General features: G+C 33.4%; 1 protein-coding gene across 3 annotated transcripts in view; it reads right to left on the bottom strand.

The window, feature by feature from the left end:
* The window catches only part of ADAMTS6 (ADAM metallopeptidase with thrombospondin type 1 motif 6), an 87,558-nt gene that overhangs the window by 44,505 nt on the left and 23,198 nt on the right, over window positions 1-19,855 (bottom strand). For all 3 annotated transcript variants that reach the window (XM_038124425.1, XM_038124426.1, XM_038124427.1), the window contains 4 exons: window positions 18,080-18,221; window positions 8,081-8,188; window positions 3,032-3,177; window positions 726-789 (listed from right to left, as the gene is read on the bottom strand). In XM_038124425.1, the coding sequence (XP_037980353.1) occupies window positions 726-789; window positions 3,032-3,177; window positions 8,081-8,188; window positions 18,080-18,221 (460 nt within the window). The remainder of the gene's footprint in view (window positions 1-725; window positions 790-3,031; window positions 3,178-8,080; window positions 8,189-18,079; window positions 18,222-19,855) is intronic.

Consider the following 19,855-nt stretch of genomic DNA (forward strand, 5'->3'; position numbering starts at 1 on the left):
TAGGTTCATAATTCGACCTAATACATTTATAATATGTCCCGCCCCTTCAGGGTCCCTGTCCAATGGGCTCAGCTCTAAAATGGAACTGCAGGATCATTCTGGTAATACAGTGACTAGCAAGTACCTGGTGGCAAAACAGCATGTTTCGAGTACATTTGCACAGAGTGTGTTAGAGGATTGTGTAACACATTAGCACATTTGCACATTAACACATTAGCACATGAATTTTACAAAGATATAAAAAGTGTAAGAGGGCTTAAAAATGGGTTCATGGAGGATGTTGTAACTTGTGGCAGTTGATGTGGTACAGATGCAACTGAGTTCCAGCAATCTTCAGAAACACAGCTTTTGGAAAATCACAAGGTAAACCAATAGAAAAGTTATCCCTTGCCTGTCAAAAGTGTATAGTTTATTACCTAAAAACCTGTCATAAGCCACTGCTGGAAGATAAGACAGTGGCCTAGACAGATTTTTCCTCTGATGTGGAATGATCCTTGCTCACATTTACCATGGAAGCTCCAGTGGAACTCACTTCAGGCCTTAATGCAAAGGCACTAGCTAGATACCACATCAAAACAGGATCCTAACATTTACCAGAACACACAGGGTCTGTTTGCAAGTTAAACACAGAATCCATACACTTTCTGAACTGGAGAAAAAATGCATCCATTGCTGGCAAATCATAAACGACTCAAGTTGATCACAGTAGAATAAAAATTACTTACATCAGTATTACAGGAGCGATAACGCTTCCTCTCTCCAAGACAATATTTGCCTCCACCTGAAGGCCTGGAAAAACATGTTTATATGTTAGGATATGCCCTAGAACAAACACAACTGCATGAGATATACTAATGCATTCTTAATATTAATCCAATTCCAAGAGATATATATTACATAAATAAAAATATGTTGAAGTTTTAAAATGAGATTTTGAAAATAATTATATCTTTGACATGCATTGGAGCAGACACAAAATATTACTTGGTACTTGAAAAATCATTACTCATAATATTAATGTAGTTTGCATAAGTTCCAAACAGTACAGTTTAATTGCATTTTGAACATAATAAAAAAACCTGATGGTTTTAATTATCTACTTGGTTTATAAAATTAAAATGAGAAATGTGTAAACAACCTATATGATTTTTTTTTCAATCATCTCATCTTACTTGAAAATCAACAAAAACTGGTTTTATACTTGGAACAAGCAAAGACTGTATATTCTAGATCAGAAATTTGAATCTGATTTGAGTTAATCAGTATTAAATCTGAGGAAACTCCAGAGTAGGCAGATTTCTATTAATTTAGGTAATTGAGTGGTAAACTCCCAAACTGCTCAGGAACACTGTCTATCTTCCATATAGGTCAAATATTGAACTAACTTAGACTTATATGGAAGATGAATCAGACATCAGTTCTTTGGCTTGCAACTTGATAGGCAAAAGAAAAAAAACAACTTTGTGAGGCTTTCATAATAGAAAATTTTAATATTTACCATCAAAAATTAACTATAAAATTAAATCAATACTATTTTTTTATTACAGTATTTAACCAGGAAATGTTATCCTTAATCAAAAGCATTTTTTTCCCATTGCATACACACTCTGTCCCAAATGTCTTTGCCTGTTAAACATTAAAAAATTAATCATTTTCATCATACCAACTCAAATATATGGTGACAGAAGTTGGAAAAGAATCTTAGGATATTATTCAGGCTCCAAAAAACCATTCCACTAGGCTTTTTAAACACTGCTTTGGAAAAAAAATCAATTTCTAATTCTCTCACTAACACAGTCTGACTGTGTTATTGAAGCATACAGATAATTTCTGCTTTTGTATCCATTGAGTAAGTAGTGATATTGGCCAGATTAGGTAGTTACAGCTAAAATAGGGGACAAACAGACCACCTTAAGTAGCAGTCATATGACATCATGGTATCTGTCTTGCAGAGTGCAGTGGAAAGCTGATGGACAGCCTGGCTTGGAAAACATGGATATAAGAAACAAATAACCCAAGTGAACAGAGAGCAGAAGACAAGTAAAGGAGTGACAAAGACAGAGAATGAATTTTCATGAAAGAAACACAAATGACTTTCAGAAGCAGTGGTCTTAAAAATCAGTAGTGGCAAAGAAGATAGTGATTATGAGAAATTACGAGAAGGAAACATGGAGCAAGAGAGCTATCCTGTGAAGGCCTATAGCTGTGGTGAAGTAATCAGAACAGGTAAAAGCCAAAACAGAAAAGAGCAGTGATTCATTCAGCAAAGAACAGCAGCAGAAATATGAAGCATTCCTCATTTGAGAAGGGATAATGACAGAGAGAAGAGCACTTACCTGACAGAACTTCTCTGGAACAGTGCTCAGGACATTGGAAAACAGACAGATTGTAAGAAAAGTACAGATATATATAACAGATCAAGATGTAATGGAGAAGCTGGCCCCTCTTCAGAGAGGGCAAACACACCAATAGAGAGTAGTGGCAGGCAAAAAAGATGCTGAATTGTTTTAAGAGTCAGTAGGAAGTCACGTGTGAAGTGTGGGACAAGGTAGCACATAAATACATTGTATGCAACATAATATTACTACCTATGGTTTGTAAGCAGTTATATTGAAAACCTTGGAAACACTGTGTTGGGTTTGCATTTATTTAATAAGTAATTTGGGGTTTTTAAATAAGTAACTGGCAACTGTTATTTTATATCTGAGACAAGCATGAAAGGAAATATGCCCAAGCAAGAAACCTCTCTAAGGCATGATTTAAATATATTTTGATGAACAACAAGTCTCATAAAGAAAATCATTCTGGTTACTGTGAAATATAAATCCAGCTATCTTTACAGTATATAAGATACATTAAAAATGTTAGAAGCATGTCTAGTGAACTCCTGTTTAAGTATTTCTGTCTGCTGTTTTGAAGACAAATGTTGGCAAACTAGCAAAACATTTTTACAGATAACAAGTGAAACCACAGTTTTGAATAATTTCCAAATGTGTCTTTTTGTTGGCTCCGGCTTACTTTAGCTACTTACGCTGGACTGTCACAGTGTCTTATAGATGACGAGACTCCTCCCCCGCAGGTCCTGCTGCACTCTCCCCATATCGACCACGGACCCCAACTCCCATCCACGCTCTGGGGCCAAGTGCCAAAAGGTACGCACTCTCCCTGATAACACCACTAAAAGATTTCACAAAAGAAATACAAAATTAGCTTGGAGGCTGACAGAGTTATCAGGACAGAAAAATATAAGGGTCAGACAATGACCAATTATAGGCATTAAAATTCCCTGTACAGATAACAAGACTAGTATTTTACTTTTTCTAGCCATGTTTAGACATTGGTGAAGGTGTGTGTGACTTGTTAAATGTCTCCACTCAGTCCTGAATTATAGGTCTCTAACACACACCAGAAGTATTTTTTATTTCATCAGCCTCCTTAATGTTTCACAATTAAGGAACTACAAGTTGCTTACATTCTTTTAAACAGTAAGATTCATTTCCAAGCCCGGTTTGGTAAAAGACCCTCTACTGAAGATTTACGTAGAGGCTTCATTACAGAAAATGAAAAATTCCCCTGATAACATTTTTGAGAAAGTATTTATTTTTATAAAAGAAAATCTGGAGGACATTACAATCAAGGAAGAATTTTTCTCAGTATTTCATTCACTAACACCACAGACATAATAAAAGTAGTGCTGAAGCATTAGACATGGTACAGAATATAATTTTATAATAGTGACTGGCCACTTGTTTGGGGCAGAATGGACATGTGTACTTCATTCAAGCAAACATTTAAAATTTGCAATATTATTACTTAGATCAGAAATACAAAATTACAGACAATTCACCCAAATTATTAACTATTAAAACAAGTTTATAATTTATTTCATCAGGGACCTTTTCTAAACCATTCAGAAATAATCCTGGAGCCCATATTTTGATCACAGTCTACTGTATCACTGAGAATTTGAAGCAGCCCAAAAGATACCTTTTCCTACTACTGCAGGCTTAGGTGACAGAGCAGAGCATAGACTCAGGTCTACCATGACCTGAATCTGCACATTTCCCTTCCAAAAGCTGAGCAAGTGCTGTTTTTAAACTCCCTAAAATTTCTGTAGTATTGATCATTTCCAAAAAAAAGACAAGACAACTCATCATCACAGTGTTTTGCAATCCCTCTCATGACACAATAAGGATGGAGTATAAAGTGAGCCAGAGGAGTCCTAAAATAATATGTTTTTCTTCTCTTTACAGTGATAAATTGGTAGAAATTTATAACTAAATATCAAAATCCCCTTGTTACAATCTATTAGCGATTACACAAAAATACATTAACAGATATGCTAAAGTCAAAAGCTAAAAATGAAAATGCTTCTAAGAGTAAAAATGTAAGCAACTAATTTAAATTACACTACATACATTACAAACAAATCAAGATCCAAGCTAAGAAATGCAAGATACTCACATTTAAACTCGTAAGAATATCACAGTTATAAGACTGAATAGATAATCCATCATAATTCCATACTATTAGAACTATAGACAATAGACAGGTGCAATTTACCTAATTTATTTTTCCAAAGCTGAAAAAATCCTTATTGTGTATAATTTCCACTGTCATGCAAACACTGTCTTCCACATTCCCATGCTGCCCTGTAAAACCTCTTTAAATGCTGGGTTTTCTCATCTACTGAACTTAAACCTGAGGGTTTAATGTTCACCTCTGTGTCACTTCTTAATTTCCTCGTAAAAATTTATCTTTCAGTAGAAGCCAGTGATGCATAGAATCTCTGTCATAGTAATTAAAAATTACAAAAGTGTTCATTACTTCTAATGGGGCTGGAGAAATGTGTTTCCCCCAGAATGACAGCAACTTCATCTGCTATAATGAGGTTAGGACTATTGAGTAATCACCATATGAAGAAAGAAGAGGAGGTGACAGCTATTTAAAAAGAACAGTTCTTCACAGAAGGTTTAGATCTGAAATATTAATTCTTCTCTAACATTGAAAGAATAATTTTCCATTATTTCAGCAGAAAGATGACAGTGATGCATTCAAATACACATAAAATATGCAAATCCTCTGTGAATAAAACCACTCTAAAATTTTTCCTAAAGAAGTAACTTATGAAAATAAAATATTATACGGTGGGACATTTGAGATCAATTTTATGAGTATTAGCTGCTTTACAGAATTAACATTTATAACACTATAATTTTAGAAAAACCACACAGCAAGTACTCTAATATAGAGAAAAACTTATTTTCTATTTTGTATGAGGAAGAAAAATTTAGTGTAAATTTTAACTACTAATTTTCAATCATCAATTCTACAATTATTTTGCAAGAAAGTGTATTCAATAATAACTTTCATTTATTTTATGTTAATGTCCAATGACAAGTTAAATCATCACACAATGTAGCTAGATAAACTATCCTTTCAGCACTGTGTTTGCATTTTTTGCATGGTTTGTCCCTCTTTTCCATCCCTAGCATGGATGTAATCTATGATCTACAGAAAGGGTCACCTTTTTTACTACTTTAAATTAAAACATGACCTAAATGTTCCTATCGGTTTTGTCTTTTTGTTTTATACACATAATTTCTTAGTGGCTGTATTTTTTAAAAATCTATCAGTTAATTAACCTTTACAACCACATCTCTGGGTATACTAGAGAGAAACTTCATGCAGATTTAAAATTCTTATTAAAAATTAGGAAAAAGCTTCAAAAGAGAACAGATGTAACAGTTCCATCAGCAGCAAGAAGCAATTCTACTCTTTTTCCCTGTATGCGGACAACTAAATAACTCTTATGGAAAATGTTCTAAAAACCTTCAGGGGTATAGGCAGGTATCGACCACAGAAAATTTCAACCCAAAGGGTCAAAAGCGTGTCAAGTTTATAAAAACAACTGAAAGAAGGTTTTATTATAGAAGGTTAGGCTGTTTTAATTGTAGAAATCCCTACACATTCTGCCAATAAGATATTAATATATATTATATCAAATTTTGGCTTGAGCTTTTTGTTACACATAATACATAAGTAAATATATAAATACAATTAAATACTCTGAGATCTTGTTCGGTATTTAAAGCCGAAGTTTAATTTATTATATATTTGCACAGAATCCGTCAAAATAGGGCTTAACTTGGTTGGGGCCTTTAGGCATGACTGCAGTATAATAATAATAATAACAATAATAACAATAACAATAATAATAACAATAACAATAACAATAATAATAATAATAACACTAAGAAGGTTTTACAGTGCAGTAACCTATTTTTTTCACATTACTCTTTGGGAAAGGAAATTACATATTTGGAAACAGCTCATGATTTCTGGTTTATTGCTACCAGGAACTATTAATTTACAGGAAGCTTTGTGGATACAGTTTATAGACACAATTCTCTGCTGTTAACAGGCATCTTTGGTTTAACAGCTTTATCTTTGTAAAATGGTATGGATTCTCTCATTTCCCTCTAAAATCTCACAACAGAACCAAATACTGGTGAATGGAAAAAGATGTTTGGCAGAGAGCAAACTGATTAAAACTTCTTGACAAGGGAATAGATCAAGAGTGTCTAAAAGTATCTCAACAACTTGTAGTCTCATGGTTGAAAAAACATAAACTGAGGTAAATTACGGTTTGTCATCGAAAAGGAGGATGGTTCCAAAATAAACCTAGACTGTTGATATAAGAGCAGGGCTTCTAACATTTTCTATTACTTTAATATAGGTTAATATTTTTGTGAAACTCTGAATGTCTCTCTATTTTTATTGGCTAATTCTATTCACTCTATTTTTTTAAATGACCAGTTCAATAAATTTATTTAACATGTTTTACCAATATTTCCAAATCCAGCATGGAAAAGCCATCAGAACGATACCAGGTCATGGGCCCTGAATGAAGCCATCAACATGCATTAATAAACTGTGACAGCTGCCCAAAAGCTTTCATTCTTGTTGTTTAAACATCAGATTGCAAGTCAAAATGCACTGTTATCTTTTTTGAAACCAGCTCAGCTAGTATGACAAAAGTCAGAGTGAGACTACATGTTCAGAAAAAAATCCAATAGGGATCACTGAATCTCATGAACAGAAGCAGCCACTCTCATACGGATACTGGAAATGGCTTAATATAATAAGCTCTCTTCACTTTGTACAAACCTGCATAAAATAGATTATCTTGAAAAAAGGTATGTAGAATGCATTTTTTCCTCCCCAGTACGTATGTTTAAAATAAATTAAAATACTTTTTCTCTCCTTTTGAAGATCTGCATAGATCTTGCCTTGTAACTGAGAAACAGTCTTCTAACATTCATGCCTGAAACTACTGATATACAGAGATTGTTTTAAAATCAAAATTCTCATATTCAGACAGATATTGTAGTGCTAAATGTATCTATTGCAACACTATCTTTCAGTACCCTTCTGTTAGGTAGAAGAGTTTATCTGACTGTACATCAAAGTTTGTAGAGCCAAACAGTCATGCAAGCATAACTGAATAATGAAAAAATAATTCAAAGTCAAAATAGAAAGGTCACTGGGAAATATAGGCTTTTATAAAACCATGTTATGGAGTCTTACTTTTTTCTATATGCTTGCATGATTTGGCATATATCTGAAAAAATAAAATTCTTTTCCCTTCTAACAAGATGACATAGTTCAGGCTCTAGATTATGTTGCACATTTTCGAAGTCCATGGCAGGCCTGAAGCTATAACAATTCTTAATGGAAGAATGGTATAAAATCAAAAAAAGATTAAACTGAAAGAGTTTTCACCAAAAAATTACTCAAAAAATAGACAGAAGAAATAGAACATGGTTTGGGGTTGTTTTTTGATCCAGGCTCTAGAGTTTTATAGAGAGGATAAATATTTTAGTAAATTACACATATAAAATAATGGTGAAAAAATTCTGTAGAACACTTTCTATTACAATGTACACATATTATGATAAACCAGATTTTTGTTGAAACTGTTATAATTGCTGTGAAATACTTTGATTTTCTAGTTCTTTCTTCTTGTAGTCAGTGAACAACAAAATACTTCTTCAAACAATAAAATTTTTGTACTCACCCCCTTTTCAATGCTCCCTGTTTGGCAAAGAGTACCTTCTGCTGCTGGAATGCTGTTGGTAACACAGCGGTTACTTTTGCTGAGGCACCAGAGCTCTCTACACACTTCCTAGGAAAGAAGGCAGAAGCAAGTTGATCAGAATAAACACCTAAATTTCTTCAAGTCTCATCAACACATGTATACACAAATTTGTTTTGAACAGAGACAATTAAGACATGGTCTGCAGAGAAAAATCTAAAGATGGCCGTGATAGCAGCAATTTTGAAGCCACTGTATTTTGCCTAAGAATATTCTGCCCAAAAAAAACATTCTTGAAGCATCACAACTAGACAATAATATGATTTTCACACCTACCATGCAAGTAATGTTATATAATTGCTTTTTTTCTTGATTTGTGCTAAGGCTGGGCTTAGTTTATTTTAGTGTTGTTACAGAAGTAGTCTTCAGATGAGCTGTAGTGTCTCTGTTAAGGCTACTATCTGCCTTAAAATTACCTGCCAAAAAGGATACCAATAATCTTGAGATATGAAACAGCAACAATTATTTTTCTTTCCTTTATGTAAAAAGAAAGTTTTTGAGCTCAGACTAGCCTCTTCTGCAACACTTGTTAAAGGAGTACATGTGTAGTTAGAACTAACTAATCTACATACTAATATATTTCCTTTAGGCTTTTTAGATTTGCAGCTGCTCTTTCATAAACAATTTATCCTATCCTATTCCTATCCTATTTCCCTACATTGTCAGTGTTAAACTGAGGTTTTCAAATAATCTTTTTGTTCCTACTATATTTTCTCATTTGGTTTTGCCCATTTATTAATTTAAATCAAGCCAGTTCTGCTGATATTGGAGATAAATTGTTAAAACTAGCAAAGGGCTGAAATTCATAATGTGGGCATGATCCAAGGTAGGGTGAACACCGGAAATCTTCACAGTTGTTTCAGTTGCCCCTGTATTCAGCTGTGTACACACAAAAGAAGGAAGAGATGTTTGCTTTTACAATGAATAACTTACATAATAATATTTACTGTATTACTTTGGGATCTGTGCAAAAGTTCACAATTTCCTTATACATATTTTATATTTTAAAATATTTTTTTTAATTTGGAATATAACAAGATCTTTAAAATTATCTTATGATAATCCTTACTGTTTCACTTTATTTAACTGCTGCTTGAAATAATATTCTACAAAAAAATCCTTGTACAGGTTCTATAGTGAAATGTGAAAGAAAAAGAAAAAGGAAAAGACAGTGTGAATGAATTAAAGTTATTATCCACTCCCCTCCAGGTTCATTGTTTCTCTGAGGTAATGAATAAGTACCTAGCACCTATACACCCTATATGATATGTTCTATACACATCAACAGGAACAACTCTTATTTTTTTACCCCAAGATTCACATTTCTTATATGAATTGTACTGCATATAAAAATTGATTTATTTATTCAATACTCTCTTGTGGCTGCAGCAACAGTTCAACAGTAGAATATTTTCTTGAAGAATGCAGAATTATTTATGAAGTTTAAAATCAGCTGGTGCCGTTCTTGCAGGGATGTTATTACAGTGTATTTAGTTTCATGATTGGCAGAAGCAAGGTATCTTCTCTATAGCCCATTAAAAAAATAAACTACAGGAATGGTCTGAAATTAAACAGAATGAAAGCCAGTGATTCCTGGACTTTCCATGCAATTTTTGACAATTAGGCCCAAGTTAATTCATCCTACTTAGTGTCTGTCTCTATGAAAACTTAAAATTATTAAGCCTGTTTTAGCAGATACACTGCCACTTGTAAAAGTCTACCTGTAACCAATGCAGAATTTTCAAATTAGTTTTCTTTCAATAAAGAAATGCAAGCACTATAAATATTTACGTAAAACTCTGAGCAATATTTTTCTCACTCAGCTGAAAAATCTTCAAATTAAGATACACATAAATAAATATACTAATTAAAATAAAACAAAGAATTAACAGAAGATACATCACATAGCTTCTTGAAAAATTTAGCTCGATTACAAATTTGAGAGCAACCAAGTAAGGTGCTAAAATTCAACACCAAATCAATTTCACATCTAAATCAACCATGAATCCAAACTTCAATACAGGATGGATTTCAAAATGAAAACGTAAAATGAATTCTTTTCAGACACAGTATGAGGTCCTCCTGTAATAATCCTGCCATATTTACTTAACCTTTAATTTACTTCCTCATTTCGTTGAACAAAATTGGTGTAATTTACTCGCTCATTCTTCACATGTGGTTTATATTGTTAAATAAAAAAGAGTCAGACTGTGATAATTCTACTTGTGACCTTTTATTTATTTTATATCTGACCAAGTTCAAATGTCTAAGTTAACAGCTGTTCTGACTTCATAAGTTTGTTCCAATGTTCTGAAAAGCAAAACATTCAACTGCATTAAGAAAAAAGGTTTTGAACATTCCAATATGGACAAAAGCAAAAAAAAATCAGGTCTGGATAGCAGTCTGGAGTTTTAAAACATCTATGTTTCAGGATTATTTGAATCCAGAATTCTGGCTTTTGCACCAAAGCTTACGTGCAGAATCCCACTTCTGGTATCCCTTCACAAGTATACCATCTATATATCATGTAAGTGGAAGTAATAATTAATGTCTTTACCATTTGTCTCTACAAATGAGAGCATTTGACAACTTCCTTTCAATAGGATTCTTTCAGTATATTCAAACTTCTCTGGTGCATTAGACTCTTCTAATTCACTGATCAAATACCAGCCTGACATTTTAATTCAACAGGGTGAATTAATGAATACAGCACTACAAAACTATTTTAGTCATTTGTCTGTTTGTCGGAAGATTACAAGCAAGTCAACTCACTCCCTGCTTCACAAAATTACAAAAACATTTATTCCTAAATTGCTTTGAGAAGCAGTACATCAAAACTAGATATTATTACTGACATATTCTGATAGTCCTTTTTCAGACTGTAATTTCAGCAGGAATTTACAGCAGTAAATCCCTGATGACAAAATGATAGTGGTGTAAAATTACTATGGACTTTATCATACTATTAATGTATGAGCTGAAACCTCTACTAAAATCAGAAAGGAGTTCTGTTTGAGACAGATACACAATATCTTAAAATTGCCAGAATATTTCCTCAAAGAGAAACTATTCAAAGCACCAAAGAGCCACAAAAATAACACAATGTACCAATTTGTAGATAAAATTTATATTAAACCCAAGGAATGAAAGGATTTTGGTAATATCTTTTAAATTTGGCCAAATTTAAGATATTATTTATTTTTCCCTGCTGTACTGCACTTAAAAGCAAACATAGACTCTGAAGTATACTCTCCATCACCCTGTACATGAAATGAAAAATAACATAGTCATTTGAAAACAAATGAGATACCTAACAAGAAGTAAAAAAAAATCCATCTGTGTTGTTATTTGATTAAATTAAAATGGAATTACACCAGGTGTTCCTATGGCTATGTCTTCTTTATTTTCAACTGACCTTGGGAAGTTAAACAAAGAAGTTCTGACTAAGACTCATAAAGCTTTCTCTTCTCCAGCTCAACCCCATGAACCCTATACCCGCTACCACTTTAGTTATTGACAAGAGCTATTTCCTTACCACCACCATTATCTGTAACACCTCTAACCAATTGTTTTTATTAAGCCAGCCTTAAAAACATACAAGAAACTGCCCTGAAAAAGTCAGGCCCAAAATAACTTATACTGCTTTTTTTCACACTCTCTCACACATACACACAAACACACGCACTCACCCACACCCACCCACCAACAGGTGACCCTTTTATGGTAGTCTTTCTTCCTCAGAAAAGGATGAAGCTAACATATATTTCGCCAACATTATATTTGTTTGAATAATTCAATGAAGCTAAGAGAAAGAAGCATAATCTGAAAATTAAAAAATTACTTGAAAGTCAGTCTTCAATTGTCTGGACTTAGTAACTACTAATTTGTAAAGTAAACAAGGGAAAAGTTTTAAAAATCCAGGAAACATAAACTGAAGCTGAGGCCTTTCACAAGATCAAGACAAGATAGATGACAACCTGTAACGGTGTATCTTAGGGTTCCATGACTTCAGTTTGGAATTCGGATGCTTGTATTTGCAGTAAATTAAACAAAGCTGAACCCATCTAGAGGAAAAAACACAGCAAATCAAATTACCTTCATTTTGCCTAAGTATTATAAATGATGGAGCCTCTTTCTGTTGCATCATGCAGAGTTACATATAGGCAATTCAAATTACGTAACATCTAAGCATCCTACATCATAATCATCATAAATTGTTACAATACAGCACAATGAAAACTCAGTAATATGAGCAAAGATCAAATTGCTGTGCTGTTCTTGTTTTCAAAACTCATGAAAGCTTCCAAGAAAAGTTAGTAGTTCAGCCCATAAAATTAAAATTTTAAAAAAATTATGGGAAATACATTCACAAGGCATGTTAAATTATGATAATTTGGGAGGTTCACCTTTTGTTCATAAAATTTTAAAAATCCTAAATAGGTTTTTCTGTTACTTCAGCATGTTTAATTTCTAATATTCTGTACCTCTGGATGAGCATTTGCTAAAAGAGCATAAAAACAATTAGCTTGAATTGCAATTCAGACCTGAAAATCATCAACAGAGTATTTTCAGACTAATTGCTGAAATGAAGATGACAACTGGACTCAAACTAGAAGACCCTAATTAGTAAGTGTGCTTCAGAAGGCTCAAAGTTTTGTTCAGATAAGAACCCAAAAGTTACCATTTTAGTGCTTCACTACCAAAAGCTCATTAAGTAGTGAATCACACCAAAGAATGTGAAATAGAATACAAAACTTACATCCCACCTTCATATTATGTTTCCAACATCCATTCATAAACATTGGGTGCTTATGTGAACCTTCAGGAAACTAAAGGAACCCTACAAAGTCAATCACCTCCAAATACCATCTTCCCTTTCAAACCCATGCAACCTATCCATCTTTATTCAAACAACATTCTAGTATCTGGAATCTCATCCATTATTGCTTCTACAATCATCTAATGCACTTCTCCTGTTCTGATCACCAGCTTCTCCTCGCACTTTTTTAACAGCATTCATAAAATGCAGGCACATTGGTGTTGATATCTGTGCCTCTAAGACAGAGATAGAGAAAAACAAAGACAGAAAGGAAGGAAAAAGAGAGGGGTTTGGAGACAAGATAGTCCTAATAAAGAAATAAAAGGGGACTGCAGGAACTTGTTTGGAAAAGGATGCAGAACTGCTTCAGGTTCCAGAAAGAGGAAAACTTCTGGGACTTTCCTTGGCTATACAAACCATAAACTTAGAAAAAAGAGGGAACAAAATTCATTTAATTACAACACAATCCTGTAAGTTCTTACAAACGAAAAGCTTGAAACTTTGCAATAATTTGCAGCGCCGAAGGCCTGCACAATAGTGGCAAGAGTTCTTTCAAATTACTAGGAAGCAAAAAAAAAAAAGGTTGACAAAAATGACAGAGTATGATACCAGTATCTTCAATGCCTCTCTTTGCTTACAAATACTTTTAACATCACTTTGTGAGCAATGAGACGTAAATCTATCTGATGAAACTACATATGCTCAGTTAACAACAAGCATAAGGGCAACTTAGTTATGGTATGATATATGAAACTGGGGTCAAAAAAGGCACTTTACAGTAAGTTATTATTATGCCCAAATTCAACCAAATGCATGATCCTAGGCATAGTATCAACAGTGAGGAAACAAAAGGAAAACAGTAGCTTTGGTGCAAAGACACAACAGTGGCTTCTCTGCCTTTCCATGTGGAAGATTACCAGCTTCCAGAATCTGCTTCTGCTTTTATCTTCCTACAAAACCCCTACCTCAAGTTCAATACTACTGCTCTTCAATTAACTGGAGTAAACCACATCCATATTTCAAGAGAAAAGTGACAGTTTAATTCATGAACATCAAAATTTGTATCGCTCAATCACTAGGGTCAATTGCAATTCAGGCTTCTTGGCCTAGTGGAAGTATTTTAGAACTATAGATATATAGTAACATATTTCTTCTCCTGAATTTTAAAGTCAGCTGATCAACGCTGGTAGAAAAGCATAAAATGCAAGAAAAAATATATCAAATAATTGTAAGCTACTATCTCTGAAACCCTGCTGCTAGCAGGCAGCAGCTTCACAGATCATAAAATCCAACACAGCAATACCAACCATATGCATAAAGTATTAACTGCTTTTAAAATGTCTGAGGTTTTAGCCTCTCTCCTAAAAATGTAAGGACCAGCTCTAAAGCAGAACATTATTTTGAACCACAAAATCAGTAAGTTATGAATTTTTCAGGTATTATTTAAACTCATAAAGCAGAGAAATGAAAAGTCAAGACAGCAATTCTTTCCTGAGTTAACCCAGAGACAGCCAACAGCCAACTGTTACTAGACAGATGCTCAAAGGTTAAGGAGATCAGAAGTCAATGAAAAAGTTTCCCGTACAATCACCTAAACCAAAAGACTAAAGGAGGCTCTGTATTATTAGTGGTACTAAAACACAAACAGAGCAGAGAATTGAGATACATCTGACAATCAGCAGAAGAAAATCCACACTGCATCATCCTAGAAGTTATAGGTTATCCAGCAGTTACATAACTGAAGAGGAACTAGCAGTGTTTCTAACAACCTCAAAACCTTCCACTCCACTGAATTCAATAAGATATCTGAAAGCATGTATTGCCTTTAAGAAAAAGCTATGCATCAGCATTGAATGGTGCAATTTCCACCACTAGAATTTGGATCACTGTAAGTCATAAATTTAACATTCTCCTGAGTGTGAAAATATACCCTAAAAATGAAATATTTTAAATAGCCTAAGACATTGTTTTTCACTTTTTTATTCAAAATTCCCATTTCTTCACCTAAATTCTGTTACATTTTCCCTATATCAAAAGGGTCACAGTATAGTATATAGATTAGTATAGTATAAAGAACAATGCACATGTAACACTAGAAAGATCAGCGTCTACTTGCTGAAATACAGCTTTATTTTTTCAGCTCCAAAAGCTAAGGCATCACCTCGACTTCTTGTCTCACTCAATGTGACCAACAGTTGCAATGCTTTCGCTACAAGAGTTCTGTCCGAATGTAACTAAACAGTTTGATTAGGCATAGTCCTCAAAATAGCATCAAAACTGAAGAGCTCCTCTTTATGCCAGATTGTCCCCTCATCAGTAAACAAACACACACAAAAGCCGAATCTTGAAGTCCCTTTAGTAATTGAGTTCTGATGCTTTAATTGGTCAAACACCTCTTCATGTTATTTAACTTCACATTCCTAAGTAAGAACAGCTCCAACTTTAACAGTGAAAAATTCATTGCAGAATTAGGACAGGATCTATGATCTAAAGCAACAGTTTAGCTTAAAATCCAGAGGAAGCAGATGAGGACAAAAGGGAGAAAAGGCAAGAAACACAGATTAAAATTAAAGCTACATGGTTGAAAGCAGTACTTTTTCTAAAGGTGAGAAGATTATGGCAGAATTCCTAAGCAGAAAGAATGTGAAGATTTTCCAAGTTATTTTACAAATGCCGATTATATCAACATGTTCATCACAGGCCACAGAATATTTTCTGCCTGCATGTATTTTGATTTGAGAGTTCAATTGTTTCTCTTGTCATAGCTCGCCACTAAAAACCAGTAAAGAAGATGAGCAAGAGAAAAATGCAAGCAATTTTCTCTGAGACTTGGAATTTATTTCCTTTTGGGTCACAAAACCCCCTGTTGGAAAACCTGCTCTACACCTTTTTTTATGAGATGCTTCAAATAAAAAGAGCTAAAAGAAATGCTTGAAAGGAATGTATATGAACTACATTCACTGTAAATAGGTAGGTTTTGCTGTGTTCTTCCATCATAGTTGCACATGTGTCTGTTTGAAAAAGATCCATGAACTATTAATGGCATCTTCATTGAATAGTACATTGAGAAGAAATATCCAAAGCACTGACTGTTTACTTTTGATAATAAGAGAGTTGAGCAGAGTATTCAATTTAGCTTGTCCTGGGATTTAGATCCAGTTTCACTCTTCAGTCCTGAAACCTTTTCATACATAAAGAAATTTTTTCTAACTAGGTTATTTTCATCTGCCCTACAATCTCCCAAAAGCTGTTTCCCCCCTGCTTCAAAATTATCACTTCAAATCTCTAAGATAATAATCACCATGGTCACATTTAAAGAGTATCATGGCCATGGCAGATAACATTTTAAATGTATATACTATTTTAAATGCGTATTATTTTTTAGAATGGATACTACCAGACTTCTACAATAACTTATATATTAATGCAGTTAATGAATGCAGTTTGAATCCTGTGATCAAAATAGTGTGGTTATTTTCTAAGACACTTGGAAGTTATGTTCATATTGATGGCACACTGATGGAACACCTCACCCTATATCAATTCAGAGGTCTGGTAATGAAGACATAACTTCAATTCATGAACATATTGCCTCAATTAAGTGTCAACATCTTTTCCATAACTCTTAGGAAATCCCAAAAAAAAAACCTTTAAAAAAAAAGAAAGCAGAAGGCAAAAAGCAAAGATAACCTACATGTCTTCATTACTTCCAGTTATTTCTGGTTTAGAAACTGATTTAAGAAAGAAAATGCACTGTGCATTGCAATCATCACAACAATGGTTATACAGTTTAACAGTGTTTAAAAAACCCTACATGTATGTGGAAAAGCCAGGTTTTGCACATTATAAACTTTCCAGTTAAATTTAGAATACAATATATCTCCAAAAACTGTGCTATAAATCATAGATTAAGTAGTTGCAGATTTCCCTAGTCTGCAAAAAAAAGATTGTGGTGAAAATTTGTAAGAAAAAAAGAAAAAGAAAAATGGTATGATTTAGATGAAGAGACAGGAAATAGGGCCATGAAAAATAGTGATGGGAAGTAAGAACCTAAAGAGGAACAATAAAGGGCAAAAGAGGCTTGATGAGGAATCAGAAGACTCAGAGCTAGTTAGCCAGCTACATAGCTCTTAGATCCTTTCCAAAATGAAATCTGCCAAAGAGGCATCCCAAAAATAATATTGTATTTATCACCCCAGAAATATTTAAAAAGTAATTTCTTGTTTTATTTCATTATTTTATCTGAATAATCTAAAAATTTAAAATTATTAAAACTATTTACTTTAAAACCATAAGATATGTTCTCAATGTTTACTTAGTGTGGTCTCAGCTTATTATTTCATAACAAGCATAGCAGAATGCTTTTTTGCCTTTAACTGCATACTTTTGGCTGGAACATTTTAAGTAAATACTTGTAACACAATATGTGAAGGTTTTTATTTCTACTGTAAATTTATTTACTTTAATTATTGCACACTGGTACTTGCAGCCAAATTTTTGCAAGTACTTTGCTACTCATTATTCTATCCAGCTATCTAGCTTCATGTTCATCTATTCCCAGAACCATAATTCATCTTTCAAAATAGTTATCTGAATAATGTGAGATGCAATAGACTCAATGTTGGGAAAAACAAACAAACAAACAAACAAATAAAATAAAATAATATCTGATAAATCAATACAAGTACAAAAGGAACTTCAAAATGTAGCTTTATATGGAAAGATTAAAGCAAAAAAACAGACTTCATGTTTCAAGATTAATTCAACATAAACCTGATCTCAATCTAGTGAAATCAGGGAAAATTCTCAATTACACTTTACAAGGATTGGGCTCGAGTGTTCTGGGCTCTTTTTCTCCCTACTGTTAAAAACAGCTTACCGGGCTAATGGTTAACCACATTTAGTATACAGCACATATAAAGGGCTCAAGCAAAAGATGCAGCATAGGGATTAAAATTAACCCTTTGCTTACAAATGATGGCACTGGATATGCTATTGGAAATCTGTAACCCACTACTACAACTAACTAAAGATTTATGTGGTAAAGGAATATATACAAATGACTAAGCAGAACACTCAGCATAAGGATTAAGACTTCTTACCCCATATTTACATTGGCGGGATGTTGCTCCATACTGGAAGCGACACTGTTCATCAGCATCATACACCTGACCTGGGGCCACAGCTGGATAAAGAAAGTCACGCTTGGGAGGCTCATTATCAAGGCAAGTACCACGGCCCGAACTGTTCAACATAAAGGACCAAATCAATTAGGAATTCTACTGACTGTAAATCACAGTAATGATATTATGTATCTAGTTATTACTTTTAACAGCGCTGGGTGTGAAACAAATATGATTGCAATAAACAGACACTAAGAAGGTACACCCATATAAACAAGAGAAAATATTTAGAGGTAATTAAAATTAAAATATTTTTTCATCATTATTATTTTTAAAAATGCTTATTTTAGATTGTGAAATAATTTTATATATTATCCTTTTTAAAAGTGTGATAATTTCTGAGCCACACAAGACTGATTTTCATTTTTGGTTTAGGATTCCTATTTGTTTTCACTGAAGAACAGCTACATTTAGTCATAGAATGAAAAAAAAACAAATCAAGTAAATGCAAGAAATTCAGTTTACAATTTGAAATGACCCTTCTAATCCTTCTAACAGCTAAGTATAATCTTATAGATAGAAGCAACTCAACTGGCTTATGTAAAACTAAAACACAAATTCAAGTTTCAACATGACAAAATGTTTATAGGATCAGGACCTTAACATGCAAGCTTATCTTCCATTCCAGGGAAGAAAATGGTTACAGAGGTAAAAATTCTGCAGGAACTTCAAATTTACCTATACTAGGTAGAGAGAAAAAATTTGTACAGGTCTAAGATCTTTTTTACTGTACTAATAGTTAGTCCTAAAAAATTCATGTTGGAACCAAAAGAATCATCTTTGCAAACTTCAGTATTTTCTTCTTTTTATATTCACTGTTTTGTTCAGTGGTTGATGATTTTTTTCCAAAATATGCCCATATTCAACCACAATATTTTAGTGTAGAGGAATAAATTACAAAGAAGGCGAAAACCAGACTGAGCTCTGTTTAGAAAACTTTGTACTTTGCTAAATACAATTATTCAGTTTTATTGGGTCAGTGTGCATAAAAGAGGACAGATGCTTTTTTACTTTCATTTCACATGTGAATAAGTAAGGATTTTCAAAGAATTCTTATGGCAACACTTAAAATTTTTTTCCGACATTCCTACCAATTTTGCCAGCACTTATGTTCTGTTTTTTTCCAAATCTTTTCCATGCACCTTGCCAAAGGAACGTAATTTCAGAAGTGAATGTTCTACACTGTTTTTTGGAGATCTCCAATTTTCTATACTTTTCATCTACAGATAAAAAAGAGCAAAAAGAGTCCTTTAACGACACACTTTATGTTCTCATTTTAAATCTATTTTGATCAAGTCTTCAAAATACTAGAAAATATCCTTTGGAAAAACAAAGAAACAACCTCTGCCACTTCAGAAGGTGGCAAATAGCAACTAATGCAAGAACCAGGTAAATACTGGAAAAAAATCAGTATTTGATGACAAATTTCAGGGATTTCAGTGTGATCCACCTGCATGCACGCACACACACTACACCCATGCATCCATTCAGTTGAAATCTACTTTTAAAGTATCAGCTGTGTGGTTCTGGCATAAAAAAATGATGTACTTTCTCCTTTATCTCATGCTGTAAGTATATATATTTTCTAGCAGCAGAAGTTGGAAAAATATCCTTCATTCTTTTAAAATATTTCAGTGCTGTATTTTGCATATATGAGGAGTGCATGTTAATAATTCCAGTATTAAAAGAACTGAC

Source organism: Motacilla alba, chromosome Z (genome assembly GCF_015832195.1).
Source record: "Motacilla alba alba isolate MOTALB_02 chromosome Z, Motacilla_alba_V1.0_pri, whole genome shotgun sequence".
Classification (NCBI taxonomy): domain Eukaryota; kingdom Metazoa; phylum Chordata; class Aves; order Passeriformes; family Motacillidae; genus Motacilla; species Motacilla alba.